The sequence below is a fragment of the Chlorocebus sabaeus genome, chromosome 1 (genome assembly GCF_047675955.1).
Source record: "Chlorocebus sabaeus isolate Y175 chromosome 1, mChlSab1.0.hap1, whole genome shotgun sequence".
Classification (NCBI taxonomy): domain Eukaryota; kingdom Metazoa; phylum Chordata; class Mammalia; order Primates; family Cercopithecidae; genus Chlorocebus; species Chlorocebus sabaeus.
Window position 1 is genome coordinate 21,772,031 of NC_132904.1, and position 22,233 is coordinate 21,794,263.

The 22,233-nt window shown below is 43.2% G+C and overlaps 1 protein-coding gene across 3 annotated transcripts in view; it reads right to left on the reverse strand.

The window, feature by feature from the left end:
- Nucleotides 1-14,767, reverse strand: part of TTC17 (tetratricopeptide repeat domain 17) — a 142,263-nt gene extending 127,496 nt beyond the window's left edge. For all 3 annotated transcript variants that reach the window (XM_008001222.3, XM_073017201.1, XM_008001243.3), the window contains exon 1: nucleotides 14,573-14,767. In XM_008001222.3, coding sequence (XP_007999413.1) covers nucleotides 14,573-14,731 — 159 coding nt within the window. In that variant the 5' untranslated portion in view covers nucleotides 14,732-14,767. The remainder of the gene's footprint in view (nucleotides 1-14,572) is intronic.
- Nucleotides 14,768-22,233: the final 7,466 nt, after the last annotated feature.

Genomic DNA, 22,233 nt, shown 5'->3' on the forward strand with positions numbered 1-22,233 from the left:
CAGTCTTTTAGGACAATTTTGGCATTATCTAAGAAAATAAAATATAACGCATTATTTGAACCAGATAATTCCATTTCTTTTCTTTTTTTTTTTTTTTTTTTTTTTTTTTTGAGACGGAGTCTCGCTGTGTCACCTAGGCTGGAGTGCAGTGGCGCGATCTCGGCTCAATGCAAGCTCTGCCTCCTGGGTTCACGCCATTCTCCTGCCTCAGCCTCCTGAGTAGCTGGGACTACAGGCACCTGCCACCACGTCCGGTAATTTTTTACATTTTTAGTAGAGATGGGGTTTCACCATGTTAGCCAGGATGGTCTCGATCTCCTGACGTCGTGATCCGCCCACCAAAGTGATCGGCCTCCCAAAGTGCTGGGATTACAGGCATGAGCCACTGCGTGCCACCCCAGATAATTCCATTTCTAAGAATTCATCTTACAGATACGTGCATAGAAACATGCAAAGATACACAAATGAGCACCTTCACTTACTACAGTATTGTATGAGATAGAAAAAAACTAGAAACAATCTAAATGTCTGTCACTAGGGGACTGATTAAATACATTACAGAATATCCATTCAATGCAACACTAAACAGTCGTAAGGAAAGAGGAGGTAGCTTTTTATTTTTGACATTGACAGATGTCTAAGTCTTGTTATTAAGTAACTAAAAGTTAGTCATGAGGGCCAGGCACAGTGGCTCACGCCTGTAATCCCAGCACTTTGGGAGGCCAAGGAGGGCGGATCACTTGAGGTCAGGAGTTCAAGACCAGCCTGGCCAACAGAGTGAAACCCATCTCTACTAAAAATACAAAAATTAGCCGGGCGTGATGGTACACACGTGTAATCCTGGCTACTAGGGAGGCTGAGGTGGGAGAATAGCTTGAACCCAGCTGGTAGGGGTTGCAGGGAGCCGAGATCACACCACTGCACTCCAGCCTGGGCAACAGAGTGAGACTCCATCTTGGCGGGGGGGAAAAAAGGCATGGAACAAAATGTTTCTGGCTCTGTGTTTAAAAAAAAACAAAAAACAAACAAACAAACAAAAAACTATGTGTTTGCAAACACACAGAAATATTTAAGAATACACAAGAAAGGCCAGGCGCGGTGGATCACGCCTGTAATCCCAGCACTTTGGGAGGCCGAGGCAGGTGGATCACCTGAGGTCAGGAGTTCAAGACCAGCCTGGCCAACATGGTGAAACCCCATCTCTACAAAAATACAAAAATTAGCCAGGCATGATGGCAGGTGCCTGGAATCCCAGCTACCCGGAGGCTGACGTGGGAGAATCACTTGGACCTGGGAGGCGGAGGTTGCAGTGATTCCAGATTGTGCCATTGCACTCCAGTCTGGGCGACAGAGTGAGACTCCATCTCAAAAAAATAATAAAATAAGAATACACAAGAAAAAGTTCACTATGACTGCTTCCAGAAAAAGGGACTGCAGTAGTTTTGAAACTTTCACTTTCATTTTGTAACATGCTGAGTAGTTTGGGAAAAAATACTTTTCAATAATAATTATGTATCTTACAGTTTTTAATTCAATTTAAAATTGAAAAAAGTTTTTTTTTTTTTTTTTTTTTTTTAGAAATTTGATGTTTTACAAATAAAACTACAGAAATTTTTCTTATGTTGGTAACAATGTTTAGAACTGCAGAAAAGAAAACAGGGTGTGGAATGAAAACATCTGAGCCTGAGTTCACACTTTGAGATTTCCTAGCTACATGGCATTGGCTAACGAGTTTAATCATGTTCAGCATAAATTTCTTTATTCAGTAGAAAGAAGATCAACACTGATACCTTACTGGGTCTGTAAGAAGATAAAATGAGATAATGGGCGCAGTGGCTCACGCCTGTAATCCTAGCACTTTGAGAGGCTGAGGCAGGAGGACTGCTTAAGGTCAGGAGTTCGGAACCAGCCTGGCCAACATGGTGAAACCTCATCTCTACTGAAAATACAAAAAATTAGCCAGGCGTGGTGGTGCACGCCTGTAATCCCAGTTATTCGGGAGGCTGAGGCAGGAGAATTGCTTGAATCTGGGAGGTAAAGACTGCAGTGAGCCCAGATCATGCCATTGCACTCGTCTGGGCAACAGAGCAAAACTCCGTCTCGAAAAATAAATAAATAAACAAACAAAATAAAATAAAATAAAATAAGTGCTGCCAGGCATAGTGATTCACCCCTGTAATCTCAGCACTTTAGAAAGCCAAAGTAGGAGGATCAGTTGTGCCCGGGGGTTCCAGACCAGCCTGGGCAACATAGTGAAACCCCATCTCCACACACACAAAAAATAAATTAGCCAGGCCTGGGAGCGAACACCTGTAGTCTCAACTACTTGGGAGGCTGAGGTGGGAGGATTGTTTGAGTCCAAGAGTTCAAGGCTGCAGTGAGCTATGACTGTACCACTGCACTCCAGCCTAGGAGACAGAGCAAGACTGTCTGAAAAAAAGAAAACAAACAAAAAACCTGCAGTGGGCAGGGCATGGTGGCTCACACCTGTAATCACAGCACTTTGGGAGACTGAGGAGGGCTGATTGTTTGAGCCCATAAGTTCAAGACCAGCCTGGGCAACATTACAAAACCCCATCTCTACAAAAAAATATAAAAATTAGCCAGACGTGGTAGCAAGTACGTGTAGTCTCAGCTACTTGGGAGGCAGAGGTGGGAGAATCGCTTAAGCCTGGGAGGCTGAAGTTGCAGTGAGCGCGGTGGCTCATGCCTATAATCCCAGCACTTTGGGAGGCCAAGGCAGGCGGGAGTTCAAGACCACCCTGGCCATCCTGGTGAAACCCCATCTCTACTAAAAATGCAAAAATTAGCTGGGCGTGGTGGCAGGCACCTGTAATCCCAGTTACTTGGGAGGCTGAGGCAGGAGAATTACTTGAACACGGGAGATGGAGGTTGCAGTTAGCCGAGATCGTGCCACTGCACTCCAACATGGGCAACAGTGCAAGACTCTGTTAAAAAACAAACAAACAAAAAACTCAATAAAATAAACAATAAAATACCTGAAGTGAATATGGAAAATGTAAGCATAAGAGAGACAGATAAAAGACATGTTGGAGAGAGAATATCTCCAAATAACCAACAAGAACGTAGATGATCTTGCGCCACTGCACTCCAGCCATGATCTAAGGCACCATTTTACATCTCTGGTTCAGAGATTACCATGTTCTTAGAGAAGACTTAGGTTGCCTAGGACTTTTATTTGTAAGAGAGAGAAGGAATAAACTGGCTTGTCACCTTTAAAGCAAATGCACTGTCCCTGCTCCAGACTACTGAAATAATGGTGGCCCCTCTGTATTTACATTAGCTATTACAGGTGTACATAACTCCTTGCTTGTACACATTCTTTCTCAGTATTTCCTGAGCGTAAACCATATATCAGCCACAGTTTTAGGCACTGGGGTTGCTTCACTGAACAAAGTTTTTGCCTTCACAGAGCTTATGTTCTTGTTGAAAGACAGGCAATACATATAATACAGTGCCAGGAATAAGTGCTATGAAGAAAAATAAGGCACAGCGGGCTGGGCATGGTGGCTCACACCTGTAATCCCAGCACTTTGGGAGGCCAAGGAGGGTGGATCACCTGCAGTAAGGAGTTCAAGACCAGCCTGGCCAACATGGTGAAACCCCGTCTCTACTAAATACAAAAAAATTAGCCAGGCATGGTGGCGGATGCCTGTAATCCCAGCTACTTGGGAGGCTGGGGCAGAAGCATCATCTGAACCCAGGGGGTGGTGGTTGGAGAGAGCCGAGACTGCACTATTGCACTCCAGCCTGGGCAACAGAGTGAAACTCCATCTCAAAAAAAAAAAAAAAAAAAAAAAAAAAAGCAAAGGAAAATAAGGCACAGTAAGAATACAGAATAGTAGAAATAGATGCTGTTTTATTTTTCATTTTATTTTATTTTTGAGACAGAGTCTTGCTCTGTCACCCAGGCTGGAGTGCAGTGGCACAATCTCAGCTCACTGCAAGCTCTGCCTCCTGGGTTCACGCATTCTCCTGCCTCAGCCTCCTGAGTAGCTGGGACTACAGGCGCCCATCACCACACCCTGCTAATTTTTAGTATTTTTAGTAGAGATGGGGTTTCACGGTGTTAGCCAGATGGTCTCGATCTCCTGACCTTGTGATCCGCCCACCTCAGTCTCCCAAAGTGCTGGGATTACAGGCGTGAGCCACCGCGCCCAGCTCAAATAGATGCTGTTTTAGATAAAAGTAATCAGAAGAGATGACATGTGAAGAGAGACCTGAAAGGAGAGAGAGGCTGAGCCATGATGCCATCTGCAGAGGAAGAAGCAAGGACAAAGGTCCAAAGGCAGAATCAAGCTTGGTGGTTTGAAGAACATCCCGAGGGCTGGTATGGCTGAGGCAGAGCACACCACACCATACGAGGAGGACAGTGGTGTCTGAGGCTGGAGGAGTAGACGGGCCAGATTCTAGACCTTACAGGACCTAGTAGGCCATAAGGAAAACTCCAGATCTTAATCTAAGTATGATGGGAAACTACTGAAGATTTTCTGATGTTCTTTGTTTCCCTTCTATCCCAAAGGGAGTGACATGATCAGCTGTGCTTTTTAAGAGATTACTTTGGCTGCTCTGGAGATAACAGATCTAGGGGACAAAAGTAGAAGCAAGGAGACCAGGTAGGAAGCCACTGCATAGGTTCTGTAAAGAGATGAAGACAGTATTGACTGGAGTTACAGAAATGCAGGTGGAAAGACATGGCTGGATTCAGGAAACATTCTGGAAGTAGGGCTGACAAGTTATTGCTAGGTTCGGTATGAGATATGAGAGAAAGAGTCAAGAAGAAAGCAAAATTTTGGACCTGGGCAATTTTGTGAATGGGGGAAGATGAGGTGTGGTGGGGTAGAAAATCAAGAGTTTAGTTTAGGACATGATGTATTTGTGCTGACAGCTAAATGGTGATGTTCAGTAGGCAGTTGGATATGAGAGTCTGAAGTTCAGGGAGAAGTTGAAACTGCACATAAGATTTGAGAGTCTTTAGAATATAAAAGGTATTTTAGGCCCCGAGACTTCATAAGATCATCCCATGAACATACATACAGAGGGAAGAAAAGGGGCACACCAACATCTAAGACTCATCAAGAAAAGGTGAATTCAGAAGAAGAGAATCAGAAGTCAGGGCAAGGGATTGAGAAGAAGAACCAGGAATGTGTGGTGGCTCTTCTGTATGCTAATGTATGTAAGAGCTATTACAGGTGTAAAAAGTTGCTGGTTGCACACATTCTCTCCCCCTTATTCAGTATTTCCTCAGTGTATACTATGTGTCAGCCACTCCTTTAGGTAAGCATGTAAGAAAATAGCTGAGTAAGATATGAAGACAAATGCTGGGCTGCTAAGAACTCAAGATTAGTGAGAAATGAGCATAGGCTCTGGGTATCTTGACAAGAGTTGTAGCGATGAAGGATGAATTGGAGGGGGCTTAAAAGAAAAGGATGAGAGAGGAGACTCCATGAGCACAAATAACTCTTTTGGGGTGTCTGTCTGTAAAAGAGCCACACATACACACACACAGACATTCCCCTTATTTTCACTTCTGCTATCAAGCAGTACAGCTGAGATGCAGGTTTTACCTTACACCCTGCTCCTTAACATTTTGGAATGCAAAGTTGTTCTAATTAGCCCTCTTATTTATTCTTCTTCACTATCAGAGCGCCTTCTGTTTACTTTCACCAGTGTGGCTTCTAAACTGCAACAACTGCTGAACCCCACAGCTGGTTCCAATCCCTCCTCAACAGTGCAGCTGCCATTTCTCATCTACCTCGCCTCTGTTTTTTCTGATTCTTTTCTTCTGCTTATCTTTTTTCTTGTCTCTTGTTGCCCCGTACTTTTTGCTTTTTGATGCCTGTGCATTAAAGCTGACCTTTTAGATATATCTAAACTGGTACAAAGACAGCGAGGATGATTTCCCCTTGCATAACACAGCATGACTACAGTAGATAAGCAGGAATGATCTCTGAAATTATGGCTCTTCTCATCCACTGTGCACCTTTTCTGAGGGCCTAAGGGCTGATTCACTAATGCGTTAGTCAAAGCTTTAAAGACATGGAAGTCTGAGGCTTCCTTTAGGCTTAGTCCCCAGATGACTAACATATTACTGAATACTATAAGGATTCATTGAGAAATGTCTAGTGTGGCATTTACCTAAGTAGGGAAGCCCAACATAGTACGGTAGATGCTTTCATAAAGGAATTCAGGAATGCTATGGAAGCACATAGAACAGCTTATTCAAATTTGGGCATCCCAGAAGCTTCACTGAGAAAATGATGTTTATATTATGATGAGTATGACTCAGCTAGACTTGAGTGTTGGGGGAAGAACAGCATGTGCAAAGGCCCAGAAGAAGTGAGAACACGGCATATTTGGGGAAGCTCACAAAAGCTAAGTCAGTATGGCTGTGTGTGTTATTCTAGGGTGAGGGTGGGGTATTCAAGGATGACCAGAGATAAGGCTAGAGAGGAAGGGCCAGGTCACGTAAGATATGTTCAAGAATCTGTCTCCCTTCCCCAACTAAAACCTTGTCAATATAAAGAGGTTGGACCATATCCTGGGATATGTACCAAACTATTAAAGGTAGCTTTCTCTGGGGACTGAGAGTGCACAGAGGTGGAGGGATTTCACTTTATTACTTTAAATACTCCCATGCTGCCATGGTGCATGTTTATTTTTACAACGCCATGCATTATTTCTGAATTCAATTTTTTTTTTTTTTTTTTTTGAGGCAGAGTCTCACTCTGTCACGCAAGCTGGAGTACAGTGGCACGATCTTGGGTCACCAGAACCTCCACCTCCCGGTCTCAAGCGATTCTCCCGCCTCAGACTCCCAAGTAGCTTGGATTACAGGTGCATACCACCATGCCCAGCTAATTTTTTGGCATTTTAGTAGAGATGGGGTTTTATCATGTTGCCCAGGATGGTTTCAAAATTTTTAATTACATAAAACAAAGGACGAGAACAGGAAGCTGTGGCAATAATAAGGTGGCCTGAATTAGAGTAATGATAGTAGCTATGGGAAAAAGTAAAATATAATTAGTAAAACAAAGACCTTGGTAAGGGCTAAGGGAGACAAAGGAATTAAAGACAACTAGATTTCTGACATGAACAAATAGGTAGTTAGTTGTATTAGTTTGTTTTCACGCTGCTGATAAAGACATGCCTGAGACTGGGCAATTTAGGTTTAATGGAGAACTCACAGGTCCACGTGGCTGGGGAAGCCTCACAATTATGGTGGAGGAGATTTGGGTGGGGACACAGTCAAACCATATCAACAGTGGTTGGTAGTATCTTTCATTACATTAGCAATAATACGGCTTGATGCAATTTAGGGGTAAAAATGAGTTTCAACTTGGTCATTTTAGCTTGAAGTACTCAGGAGACATTCACACGGAATTAAAAGTTATAGGCTGGGTGTGGTGGCTCATGCCTGTAATCCCAACACTTTGGGAGGTCGAGGCTGGTGGATCACCAGGTCAGGAGTTTGAGACCATCCTGGCCAATACAGTGAAACCCCATCTCTACTAAAAATACAAAAATTAGCCGGGTAAGGTGGCATGTGATTGTAGTCCCAGCTACTCGGGAGGCTGAGGCAGAATAATTGTTTGAACCCGGGAGGCGGAGGTTGCAGTGAGCCGAGATTGCACCACTGCACTACAGCGTGGCGACAGAGCGAGACTCCAACTCAAAAAAAAAAAAAAAAAAGTCTTCAATCTACAACTCTGGAGGAAAAAAAATATTTACAGAAGGAATGCAGATCCTCTCGGCATATATATGGTAACTGATGTCCTCAGACAAGATGAGGGTGCTCAGGTGTATGTAGAGAGTTTAAAAAAAACTGGAACAGAAGGTGGAATTCTAAAACTGAATTTCTTAGACTGATGTGTGGTCTACCTGCATTATACTCTCCTAAGGAGTCTGATAAAAACGTAGAATCCCTGGCTTTACCACCAACCTACTGAATCAGATACACTGGGTGTCCTGGAAATCCGCATTTTAATTATTTCTGTGCAAGGTAAAGTCTGAGAACTACTGATTTAGAGGGTGAGTATGAAAAAGAGCAAGGGCAAAAAAACATAAACAACAAAGTTGAGGAGATGATGAGCTGGCCAGGCGTGGTGGCTTACGCCCGTAATCCCAGTATTTTGGGAGGCCAAGGCAGGTGATTGCTTCAGCTCAGGAGATCAAGATCAGCCTAGGTGACACGGTGAAACCTCGTCTCTTCAAAAAAATACAAAAATCAGCTGGGTGTGGTGGCACATGCCCATAGTCCCAGCTACATGGGAGGCTGAGGCGGGAGGATCACTTGAGCCCAAGATTTCAAGGTTACTATGAGCCATAATCATGCCACTGAACTCTAGCCTGAGCAACATGATATAACCCCATCTCTACAAAAAATAAAAAATAAAAAAACTAGCCAGGTGTGGTGGCGTGCACTTGTAGTTCCAGGTACTAGGGAGGCTGTGGTGGGAAGATCACTTGAGCCCAGGAGTTCAACGTCACAGTGAGCTATGATGGTGCCACTGCACTCTAGCCTGGGTGACAGAGTGACCTTTAAAAAATAAAAAACATTATGGCAGGGCGCGATGGCTCATGCCTGTAATCCCAGCACTTTGGGAGGATGAGGCAGGCGGATCACCTGAGGTCAGGAGTTTGAGACCAGCCTGACTAGGAGAAACCCCATCTCTACTAAAAATACAAAATTAGCCAGGCGTGGGGGCGCATCCCTATAATCCCAGTTACTCATGAGGCTGAGGCAGGAGAATCACTTGAACCCAGGAGGCAGAAGTTGAGGGGAGCCGAGATCATGCCATTGTACTCCAGCCTGGGCAACAAGAGCAAAACTCTATCTCAAAATAAATAAATAAATAAATAAAACATAAAAAATAAAATTGAAAAATTGAAAGAGTAACTGGGAAAATTATTTAACGTTCTAATTTATCTCTGTATATTTCCAAGCTCCTTTCACTGCCCTACAGTATAAACAAAGTCCAAATCTGGGTAATTTATAAGAAGAAAAATAATAGTGGACGATATCTGAAAAAATGGACTGAATGAGAATCACTTTGAAGCGAAGGTCTTGGACAAACTGCAAAGGTTTGGCAGATGCCTAGCAAATGAGTGAATAACTGCCATGACCTGTCCAGGTGTAACTAAATTCCGGAAGTGTATAAACATAGAAATAGTCTTCTATGACAAAAAAAGATGAGTTACTTTTGAAAAGCGCAGAAATAAAGCTGTCAGCTTCACAGTGCCATATGGATGCTCTCTCCCAGATTAACCAAATTACTTAACATCAGACCAAAATTAAACCAGGCCTTCGCTTACAAGCTATTAATGGCTGGGCACAATGGCTCGCACCTATAATCCCAGCACTTTGGGAGGCCAAGGTAGGAGGATTGCTTGAAGCCTGAAGTTTGAGACCAGCCTGGCTGACAAGAAACCCTGTCCCTACTAAAAATACAAAAATTAGCTGGGTGTGGTGGTGCTAATACCTGTATTAGCACTCAAATACCTGTAGTCCCAGATATTTGAGAGGCTGAGGCAGGGGAATCGCTTAAACCCAGGAGGCCGAAGTTGCAGTGAGCCGGAATCACACCATTGCACTCCAGCCTACGTGATAAAGTCAGACTCTGTCTCTCTTTAAAAAAAAAAGAGGATCTGTACTCTGAAGATATTGGCCTGACTGAAAGGCAAAATGATTAAGTAAATGCCAAATGAACTCACACTTATTTAGGATCCTTTCATACCCACTTACCCTGAATCTTACATTATCACAAAACATTCTACGGAGATAAAGCAAACTGGAAAAGAAGATATCTTTACTTCACTCTTTCCATTTTTGCTTTTATGTTTCTTCGTAGTCCTTCATTTGTAGATATTATGAGAGGAAAAAATGTACTTGAAACTCACTGAGTACAAAGTGCTCACCTGCATGCTACTGCAGACTAATCCATTTTTACTTACTATTGCTACCAAATGCCACACATTAGTTACATGACTTTGAGTGACTTTCTCTCTTAGGAGTTGTACTATATAATCTTTAAGAATGTTTACCAAATCTGAAAGTCTACAGTTCTAAGAAAGATTGGAGAAGAGGGAAATGGTGACAAAGAATACAAATATTCAAATGCATAAGACAGCTGATACAGATGATACACTTTATTTACTTAAATTTTTAGCCCTCCACTTAAAAAGAAAAAGGATATCCAGAGGCAGAGAACTCAGTGCTAGCAATACAACTTCTTCATTCAATAAGGCTACAGCTAACAAACTGGTAACATTTCAAGAGTTTCTCTGTTAGCTGCTACCTAGAATGTGGAACATACATTTTTTTCAACGAAATGATGTGCTATAGAGTGGTTAGGCTCTTAGGCAAATTCACAAAAGTTTAACCTTTGATGCAAGTAAATTGCCAGACACTTGATAAAAAATAGAAAATAGAAAGTAGATATTGCCAAACTAGGGATTAAGCAAAAACAACACAAAATTTATCCTGAAACCTATTTTTCACAAAGTCAACCAAAAGATCCACTGGCCTGATGATGCTAGTGATCCTTTTAGTAACTAGATTATAATAGCTCACTTCTTAAGTCCATGGGGTCCAAGTTAAGGACCCTTGCTTAAATAAAGTGAGACGGCTTTACTAGGTTCCAGGTACCAGCGACAGAGACTAGGGCATCAGAGGTATGTCAAAGCCCAAAGCTAAGAAAACAGCACAGAGCCAAAGAGGAGAAGAGGGGGTTTCTCTTTCCCCTGACACCAGTGGAAAAGGAGCTTAGTGACTGGAATGTTCTCTCCACATTCCAGCTCCAGGATTCCCTGGACTATATTTGGGAATTCAGTGGCAGCTCAGTAAACATAACCTAAAAATTGGGGAAGGTATGCTTCCTAGTTGAGGCAAGGATTGTGAAATGCAACAACTTGCTGGGCATGGTGGCACAAGCCTGTAGTCCCCACTACTCAGGAGGCTGAGGTGGGAAGATCAACTGAGGCTGCAATGCATGGGAATAACCATGCACTTCAGCCTGGGCAGTAAAGACCCCCATTTCTAAAAGAGAAAGAAATAATTCCTTTAACTGCCATGCCAAGTAATGGACACCAGCTGCTGCCTGCAGCAGCCCCAGCTCTGATTGTGAAGAGGCTGCCTGCAGGAATGCATGCTCCTTGCTCTTAATTAAGCCCCCTTTTAAACCCAGCAAAGGATGTACCATTTTCAATACATATGCATGTTGAGAAGTCTGCAGTATGTAACTGGTGGGTGCCTATCTTTATTGTCTGCTAAACCTTGAAATATAAAAAATCAAATGAATTTATCTCTCCTGGTAAAGACGCCTTGCTGTGCTTAAAAAGTTACAATGGCCGGGCACAGGGGCTCACACCTGTAATCCCAGCACTTTGGGACGCAGAGGCGGGCGGCTCACAAGGCTAGGAGTTCAAGACCAGCCTGTCCAGTATGTAGAACTCCATCTCTACTAAAAATACACACACACACAAATTAGCTGGGCCTGGTGGCACGCGCCTGTAATCCCAGCTACTCAGGAGGCTGATGCAGTAGAACCGCTTGAACCTGCAAAGCAGAGGTTGCAGTGAGCCGAGATCACGCCATTGCACTCCAGCCTGGGCAACAAGAGCGAAACTCCGTCTCAAAAAAAAAGAAAGTTATAATGATGGAAAATGTCCGTTTAAATCTGTGTTTTGGGCAATTCAGATTTTTAAGTCACAAGTACTTCTTTACGATTACTGTGGAAAACAATGACCCATGTATCTACTTTGGATAGGTTTAATATCAAAGGTTCTCAAAAGGTATGTACCACTCTAATTTTCCAAAAGCTGTTAATCCAGTTAGCCCTTAGCCCTTTCCCTGGTAGTAGGTCACTTTAAAACTGAAATCACACTTTTGCTTTCATTCAAATATTTTAACCAAGAATAAGTAGCAAGAATTTGGTATGTCAGTTAGGACAAAGTAGACAGATGGTCCCCACCTTTCCATGGTTCAACTTACAATTTCTTGACTTTACAATGTTGCAAAAGTGATACTCATTTGGTAGTAACTGTACTGAGTGTCCATACAACCATTCTGTTTTCCACTTTCAGTGAAGTATTCATGAATTACATGAGGTATTTTGACACTTTATTGTAAAAGAGGCTGTTAGATGATTTTGCCCAAATTTTGGCTAATGTAAGTGTTCTGAGCAGTTTAAGGTAGGTTAGGCTAAGCTACAATGCTTGCTAGATGCATTAAATGCGTTTTTGACTTACAGTATTTTTGACTTACAATGGGTTTATCAGCACATAACCCCTTCATAAGCTGAGAAGCCTCTGTATATACTAAGCTTTTAATTATGTTTCTGAATGTACAAATAAATCTGCAATATATATGGATTTCATATACTAAAACGATATTTCAAGTCCTTAAGTACAGTATACCCAAATGTGATAATTAATCACGACCTAAATTGCGAGTTTGGATTCTACCTACATACAAATTATTGCCAGGAAGGGAAGCATGGGTCATGCACAATCAGCTGTCAGAGTGGAACTCAGCTACTCACCACAGCACCCAACTCCTTTACTTTATTTAGATGTGGCACCTTTTCTTCAGATTAAATCCAACTTTCCTCCCCTGGTCTCTTATTGTTACACTGTAGACACCAACCTTATTTCTTCTGGCATAAAATATTGCGGCTGCCTGAACATAACACTGTAAATGTCATGTATAGCAAATAATTGGAAAATTCAAAGAAAAGGATCACTTAAAAAGTCATGTAATAAAGAAATCTTACTTTTTAAAATTTAAGCCTAATTACATAGTGCAGGAGTGACTTGGCAGCGATCCAAAAGATTCTTCAGATCTCCCCTTCTTCTCTGAGGCAAGTTTCCAGTAACCCCTGCTTTCGCACATGAATACATATGTATCCAAAGTGCAAAAAGAAGGAATTTGTTTAAAAAAAACCAAAAACTCTACTTTCCCATTGCAATGTTAAGCATATACATAAAACATTGCCACCAGCTTTCACTTTTTAGATGGGCTACTTTTTCAGCTGGGTGGTAGGACACCAAAATGGGAAGGAGAAGTCAATGTCATAGACTATAAATAGCTGTGGCCAAAAACAATATTGCAGAAGAGCCAACAGGAGAAAGGCTCCCCAAATTGCAGCAGGAGTGACTTAATTCCACGTCTCCCTTCATAAAGACCTCAGGGAAAACCACCATCAGGAAACAAAGAAGGGTGGAAGCAACCAGCACTCACATATGAACTTACAGTGTTTTCTTGGGTTTCTGAAACACATACACATATATTTAAACTCTCAGTTAGTATGGCAATGAAAACGAAACTGTTCTTTATGTATGTCACATAGAAAATGTTACCCAATAGGAAGACCGTCTTTTCTCAGATATGCTGAGAAACACTCATGAACACCTAGGCGGATTTTTAATTACATTTAATTTACTTATTATATTTGAGATAGAATTTGCTATTACATTACACGGCAAATCTAAAGGTAAACCTCACCTTAAACGTTGCAGTGTGCTCCTATCATGATTCATCACACACAACCCAAAGGACCAGTAATTACCCACCACACTAGTTAAAACGTTTTAGATCAGTGGGCTACACTGCATGGGGCACACACTTCACTTTCTATATGTTTGCTAGACACTTCAAGATTGTTCTCCAGTGTTCGAAGTCAGTAAGTTTACCAAGATTCTGTAGCGGAACACACACATACACACTCCTTAGGCATCAGCAGCATTTACAAAATGCAGGCAATCATGAAGTTATATAAGAAAAGCAGTCTCGCCTCTGAGGAATTAGTTCAGGCATACAAGAATCCAGGAAATCGCATATCGTCTATGCGAGGCTAGGTCACAGGAACTAGGTAAAGAAACAAAGCAAAGTACACTGGGAAACGAGGGCAGTAACAGCTGAAAAGATGCAGGCAACGCCACCAGCGGCATCTTCAAGCATTCTTTGGGAAGGGGAGTGTTTCTATATTGTTTCTAATGAGCCACTGCTGACCTAAGTAACGGTACAAGCTGAAACCAACACAGCCAGAAACGAAATCCACCATGTGGTAGACGAGACTAGGGGAGCAGCATGAATGGTCCACAGGCTAGGGGTGCAGAAGCTGTCACACACCCTGGGATCGCGCACACCCTGGCGCTGCCACCTGCTTTCTATTTCCTCGGGGAGGGCCGGTGACGCGTGAGCCCGAGAAGCACCAAAGGCAGGAATCCTGAAATCTGTGATTTCTAAACCCCGAGCCAAAAAACGGTCCGTAGGGCCCGTCCCCCGCAGCTGGGCGACTCTTCCCCATGCGGCGCGCGACCCGCGAGGTGGAAGGATGAGAACTTCCAGGCGGCCAAACGAGGACCAGGAGACAAGTGGGGAGCGGGAAGTGCCTAGTCCGAATGCAGGGAGGCCGGGGTCGCGGTGCCACCACAGTGTGAAGGTAGGCTGGGGGCGGGGCCGCGCGGAGCCCAACAGCCAGGGGCCAAGCAGGGGAATCCCCCCTGGGCGAGGGCGGGCACGGGCGAAGAGGGACGCCCCGGCCGCTACCTGCTGCTGGATCTTCCCGTCCTCCGTGACGACCCAGTGCGTGGTGGCGAAGGCCCCTCGTGCCGCCACACTCAGCAAGGTTGAAAGGCTGAGGAGCCAGCCTGGGCCGGAGCAAGGCGGCAGCTCGTACCGGCCACGGACCCCTACTGCCACCGCCATCTTGCCCCCCAGGCCGGGCCACTCACACCGGAAGCGGAAGCTAGTCTCCGGCGCCTGCCATCTTGGAAAGGTCGGTGCTGGAGGAGGAGCAGGAGGAGGAGTCGAGAGGCGTCGCTCGCTGACTATCAGGTTCCCTCCTCCTGGGTTTGGGCGGCCAGGAAGAGCGACGTTCGGCTTTTCTCCCAGCTTGGCTTCAGGGATGGAGACCACTTTTTAGTTATTGTTTTTCTGTGGGTGGTTCGATCTCGGAGCGTGGGAACCGGAAGGAGAGAAAAGTAGTGGCTTAGGTGGAGCTTAAGCAGAAGTGAGAGGAGTCAGTTTTGTTGTTTTTTAAATCTTTGATTTTTCGTTTTATTTCTGGTAAATAGTTGGGGAACAAAAGGTGTGCTTTCCACCTATGGGAAGAGAGGTGTTGCTTTTATTCTTAAAGTCTCACAATACTGGAAGCTTCAGAATGGAGACGGTTGTTAGTCTAGCGCACCGCTGTCCGGTAATGCGAGCCACGTGTGCAATGTAAACTATAGAGGGAAGTAATCCTACTAGTACATTTTATTTAGCTCAAAATACACAAAATATTAATTCAGTGTGGTCGGTACACATCATTGAGGTAGTTTCCTTTTTTTTTTTTTTTTTTTTTTTTACTAAGCCTTGGAAATCGGTATTTTACACTGACAGCTTATCTAGTCATATTTCAGGGGCTTAATAGCCGCATGTGCCTACAGTACTGGTCAGCACAGGTCTAAGCTAGAGGTCTAGGTCTGGAGACCAGAAGCTTTGGCATCACCTGGGAGCTTTTAGACATGCACATTCTCGGCTCTTCTCCCTCTCCCCTGCAACCTGCCGAATCAGACTACATTTTAGCAACAGCCTCAGGTGACTGGTATACATATTAAAGTTTGAGACCCACTTCCCTCTAGCGAACCAGCAGGCAGGCAGGGGACAAGCTTGGCTGCCAGCTTCTTGCTAGATACGTCATTTTAGGTCTTTCAAGATTGTCCTCTGTGTTTGTTATTTAAGGTTGGTATGCTTTCGGTTTTCTCCTTGGGAAAAGAAGGATGAAAATATTGTTTAACCACTTCCCTACAGAAGTATATGCGGGAGAGCAATTGCTAAGTGTTTAAATACCACGCTATAGAAATATAGAAACAACCACAGCATTGGTTTTTTCATGTTGTTGTTTTTTCTTCATTCCAGGAACAGCTTTTCTTAAAGGCCTGAAGACTGAACATTCATTTCATTAAAAATATATGGCTTATTTGCTTTTTGCCTGGTACTCTGATAGTCTCTGGGTTTGGAAATATCACCATTGAGCAGTGTGCAATATAGTGAGATATTATTGGCAGGTTAACAATTAAAATACAGGATAATGGGGGTGTATGAAGGCATATGTACAGGAGAGAGCAACCAACCAGGTGAAAAAAGGCTTGGAGCTCAGGTACTGGTTCAGGCAGAATAATAAGTGAAAAGGTGAAGTCAGCCGGGCGCGGTGGCTCACGCCTGTAATCCCAGCAGTTTGGGAGGCCGAGGTGGGTGGATCACGAGGTCAGGAGTTCCACCTGGCCAAGATGGTGAAACCCCGTCTCTACTAAAAATACAAAAATTAGCCGGGCGTGGTGGTGGGCGCCTGTAATCCCAGCTACTCAGGAGGCTGAGGCAGAGAATTGCTTGAACACTAGGAGGAGGGGATTGCAGTGAGCCGAGATCACACCACTGCACTCCAGCCTGGGAGACAGAGCGAGAATCCGTCTCAAGAAAAGAAAAGGTGAAGTCAGTGGCATGTTGTAAGAGTTTCTTTCTTAGAGTTTAGACATAGGCAACAGGGAGTGTTTCAGAATTTTATTTTATTGTTTGTTTATTTTTTTGAGACGGAGTCTCGCTCTGTCGCCCAGGCTGGAGTGCTGGAGTGCAGTGGCACGATCTTGGTTCACTGCAAGCTCTGCCTCCCGGGTTCACGCCATTCTCCTGCCTCAGCCTCCCGAGTAGCTGGGACTACAGGCGCCCGCCGCTACGCCCGGCTAATTTTTTGTATTTTTTAGTAGAGACAGGGTTTCACTGTGTTAGCCAGGATTGTCTCGATCTCCTGACCTCGTGATCCACCGCCCTCCTTGGCCTCCCAGAGTGCTGGGATTACAGGCGTGAGCCACCGCGCCCAGCCTCAGAATTTTAAAATAGAGAAGTGGCAAATGATGGAATCCCTTTGGTCTCAGCATCTTACTTTGGGGGCATAGAGGTCAACCCTCTTTCTTGTGTGTGAAGCTGACATCATCATCATCATCTAACATTTCTTGAGTGTTTAATACATCCTGGGTCCTGTATATGCATAGTTCCTATTATTCATCACAACTTACCAAGCTCTGGCTAGTTAAGTAAGTTGGCCAAGATTGTATTGCTAAGTGGTAGAGCTCAGGTTTGGACTCAGATCCACCTGACTCTAGATCTGAGAACCTGAAAATGAATGAAGGATAGTGAGGAATTTGAGAAAGTCCCCAGCATCACATATTTTGCTATCAGTAATTTCGTCGACTTTCACAAGTTAACCTCTAAAGGGGTGGAATTACAGCTTCTATAGCTTTATTATACCACCTACCTATTTTCTGTAGATAACTCTTATCTTTTAAGATCCTGTATTAGTTTTCTAATGCTGTGTAACAATTGCCACAAACTTAGCTTAACACATTATCTGACAGTTTCCTTGGGGCAAGAGTCTTCTGGTGTGGTGTGACTGAGTTCTCTGCTCAGTGTCAAAAGGCTCATATTAAGGCTTCAATCTCATCTAAGGCTTGGGGGTCCTCAGTCAAGCTCATTCTTCAAGTCCTTGGCAGAATTCAGTGTATTGCCAATGTAGGACTGAGGGCTCCATTTTGTTACTGGCTGCTGATTGTGGCCATTAACACTGAGGCTACCCACAATTTTCTGCCATGTGGCTCTCACGATGGCAGTTATTCCTTGAAGGCAAGCAGGAGAATATTTCCACTGCTGAAATCTCTTGAATTCCTCTATCTCTAAGCCCAGACTTAAAGGGCTCATGTGAGTTGATAAGGTCTATCTGAATAATATCCCTTTTTATTAACCTCAGACAAACTGGTTAGTAACTTTAATGCTGTCTCCAAAAATTTTGTTTGCCGTATAACATTATCTTAGTCCATTTTGCGTTGTTATAACAGAATACCTAAAGCTGGGCAATTTATAAAGAAAAGAGGTTTAATTGGCTTATGATTCTGGTGGCTGAAAAGTCCAAGATTGGGCAGCTGCATCTGGTAAGGGCCTCACACTGCTTCCACTTAGGGAGGAAAGCAGAAGGGGAGTGGGTGTGCATAGAGATCACATGTTAAGAGAAGCAGCAAGAGAGAGAAATCAAGAAAGCCAAACTCTTTAACAACCCACGCTCATGAGAACTAATTCATTCCTGAGAGAGCAAGAACTCACCCCTGCACCCTGCCCCACCGTGAGGGCATTAATCTGTTCATGACAGATCCACCCCCATTACCCAGAAACCTCCCCATCTCCCAACAGTGCCACATTGGGTGCCAAATTTCAACATGAGTTTTGGCGGGCCCTAAGCACATCCAAACCTATAATCACAGGAGTGATATTGTATTCATGTTTTCCCCACACAGCCAAGTTAGGAAATTTCTCCCTTTTCTACTCTATTAAGGTGAAATAGACAAAAACTGTATATATTTAGTGTACAACATGATGTTTGAACATATGTAGGGGAGATTTTATGAGGTTAAGGACCATTGGGGATCATCTTAGAATTTTGCCTACCACAGATCCTGACTGCCAAGTACCATTCTTCTAGTCTTTCACTGAACTGTTTTAAGTATCACAGACTAATTTAGACATACTTTTGCTCCTGTTCCCTGCCTAAAATCCTTTCCTCATGCTGCTTTCTCAAATCTATTTAAGATACAGTTGAAATCCTAGCCTGCAAAAATGTCTGTCAACTTCTTTGCTGCCTCCGAGTTCTGTAGCAGTAACATGACAATACTATGCTGCTGTGTGATATTATTTTATAAACTTTGAACACCCAAACTTGAGTGGTTCTTGCAAAAGTTCTTAGTTCTAATATGGTGAGACAGAACACTCAAACAGTAAGTCGGGCAAAGCAAATTTTTTACGAATAGGCAGCAAAGATACACAGAAATGGAGGATCCGTGGTTAGCTGATCCCATGGCTCAGGAAAGCTGCCCTGGGCAGATAGATAGAGCCTCATCTGCATATACCCCATGTTGCAGCACAGATGAGGGACTCCAAAAACACTTTGGGTTTTATACCCTGGATATGACTGAGATTGCTGAGTACAAGTGTTGCAGAACATCCTGTTTTAGGAAAAATGAGGACACGGCCCAGGTTGTTCTGGAAGCTTCCTCCTTATCTCAGAATGTTGCATTCTCAGTACATTCTGCCTGAAAATTGCAAGCAAGTGGGGGAAGAGTTGGCATGGCCAAGGCCATCCAGGGACCTGTCATCTTGCAATTCTTTAATTACCTACACTAGCAACTGAGGGCAGGAAGCATTTTCTATACTAACATTTTTATCTTCCTTGGAGCTTCCATACAAAATAGTTACAGGTTTTTAGCTACCCCAAATGTAGCATTCCCATTTTGTGTGAATAAAACAGTTAAACATCTTAACCTAAATAAAATTGTTCCTACTAATTTTCTACATCCAGATCACTTGTCCCCGTTCTTTTATTCTGTTGTTCTGATGTTTCTTTTTTCATTATACTTTTCCTTAGATGAAACTTACAGAAATACAGGATGGCAGTTGACAAAATTGCTGATATCTCAAATTGTGATTCAATTCTTAGTTCAACAAATGATAGGCAAGCCCCTAACTGCATGTAATTTAGTCTTTGAACATATTTTAGCAAATAGGTCTTTTATTTACTATCACTATAAATCATAGAATTCTTAAAGTTATGAATTAGAATTCATTCTGTTGATAGAATGAATGATCTTTCTGGATTAACTTCCTCCCTTGGGCCAGCTTACCTGAAAATTGCAAAGGATTTACATACTGCCTATTCCTTAGAGAAAATATTTAAGATATAAATACTCCTAGGGAGGAGGGTAACACTGGCTTACATTCTGTTATCTTTTGCTTTATAATAAAACCAACATTAAGTCTTAGAGGTTTAAATTTTAATTCTTAAAACATGATTTATTATTTTTCAGTTTGTTGGTCTCAGCTGGGTGGTTCTTCTGTTACTCCTGGTGTTAGCTGGGGTCACTCTTAAGGCTGCATTCAGCTGGGAGCTCAGCTGAGGCTGAAATGTTCCAAACTGGCTCCAACACGTCTGGTGCTTTAGTTGGAGTGATTGAAATGGCTGGGGGTAGCTGGGCCTCTCTCAGACAAGGTAGTTACACAGGCTTCTTACAGGGTGGCTCAGGGTGCTGAAAGAATAAAAGGAAGCTGCCAGGCTGTCAGAGGGTCAAGGCCCCAGAAGTGGCAAAGCATCACTTATGCATTCTTCTGGTTAAGGAAAGTAACAAGCTTAGCCCAAATTCAAGTGTGGATGGAAACAGACTCATCTTGATAGGAGAAGCAGCATGTTTGAGTAGGAATGGAATTATTAGCATCCTACTACATATAATTAAGTCTTTAAGAGCAATTTTGAATTGATGGGAAGCCGGGTCGGGGGGAACAGGTTGGAAAGGAGCCTGGTTATAGCAAGAGGGCTTTACTTGTGTAACTCCTCAACATCAATATGCACAGTGAGTGAAGAGGATTTTTTAAAGGGAGGTAGAGGATACCTAATATAGTAATTTCATTTAGAAATCATTTGTCAAATAGATCAGGAAGTCTGAAGTATGAGGGCTACCACGGATGAGACCAAGGATTCAAACTCACAGTGACACTAGGGCTGCTCTGAGGATAGCAAGATAGTCATCTTAGGTTTTTATTGATACGTTAGATTTTATATTAGTTTAAGCTTTAGTTTCCATCACACTGAATACAATGATCTCTCTCCTGCTGTCTTTTACCCACCTACTGAGGAAGCACATAATAGGTGGTCCTGTAACCAACTTGAGAGGAAAGGCATCCCGAGGTTCAAATTTATTCAGACCTGAATCAGCCAGATAAATGGGCAGAATCAAGGAACCATGATTTTCCAGAGGAAGAATGCCCTAATGTTAGAAAGAGCATGGTGTTAACTGTCAGTTACTGAAAGCAGTTCACTATTGTAGTAGTGGATGAATTTAGGACTTCTGAGGTCAAGGTTAGGAATCTTAGAACTTGGAGATAGCCCATTCTCTAGCACAGCTTGGTACATTCTTAAAAGCCAAGTGTTCTGTAATTTTGTTGCCTTGATCTCAAATGCTTTTCCTTGAGGTCTTCACGAGGCTGGCTTGGTATCATTATCCAGGTCTCAGCTCAAATCAATCGCTCAGAGGCTTTTTTCTGACCATTCTTTCTATACTGGCTGAAGCACAATAGAATGCTTCAGTATCCTTATAGCACTTACTACTCTGGTACAGGCTTAAGTTTGTCAGGATCTGCATAAGAGTATGTAAATTCCATGAGTTTGCCTGTTTTGTTCACTACTATATCCTCTAGGCTTAAAACAGTGCCTTCAACTTACTATGAGTTGAAAGCTTACTATGTACAAAACACTGTTCTGGATGTTTGGGATTATGAATCAACAACATGCAAAAATCTTTACTTTTGTTGCATTTTAGCCACATTATATTCTAGCAGTAGGGGACAGATAGGATTGAGGTTAGCTTCGAGGACGTGAAAAAGGAGTTAGATGTGTGGATATAAGGAACAGTGACTAGAGGGGACAGCTAGCTAATGCAAGGGCTTAAGGCAGGAGGATGTCTTTGGCCTGCATGAAGCTAACTGTCTGAGGCAGAGTGAACAAGGGGAAGAAGAGCAGCTGAGGTCAGAATTAAAAGCCATGGTAATGTTTTTGATTATTATTTTGAAATGGGGAGCCAGTGAACAATTTCTGGCAGAAAATTAGACGTCTCTTTGCTGCTGTGTTTCGAGCAGATTGTACAGAGTTAAGTGTAACAGCAGGGAGATCAATTAGGAGGTTATTATGAAACTCCAGGCAAGAAATAATGGGGATAAAATTTGGCATTCCTTAGCTATAGGCCTGGAAGACCAGGCATGGTGGCTAATGCCTGTAATCCCAGCACTTTGGGAGGCCGAGGCTGGTGGATCACCTGATGTCGGGAGTTCGAGACCAGCCTCATCAACACGGTGAAACCCCATCTCTACTAAAAATACAAAAAACTAGCTGGGCTTGGTGGCAGACACCTATAATCCCAGCTACTTGGGAGGCTGAGGCAGGAGAATTGCTTGAACCTGGGAGGCAGTGGTTGCTGTGAGCCAAGATCACACCACTGCACTCCAGCCTGGGCGACAAGAGCAAAACTCTGTCTCAAAAAAAAAAAAAAGCTGTAGGCCTGAATGTGATCACCTTATCCTGATCCACTTAAAATCCAACTTTCCCACACTCACAACCATCCTTGTTGCTACTTCAGGAA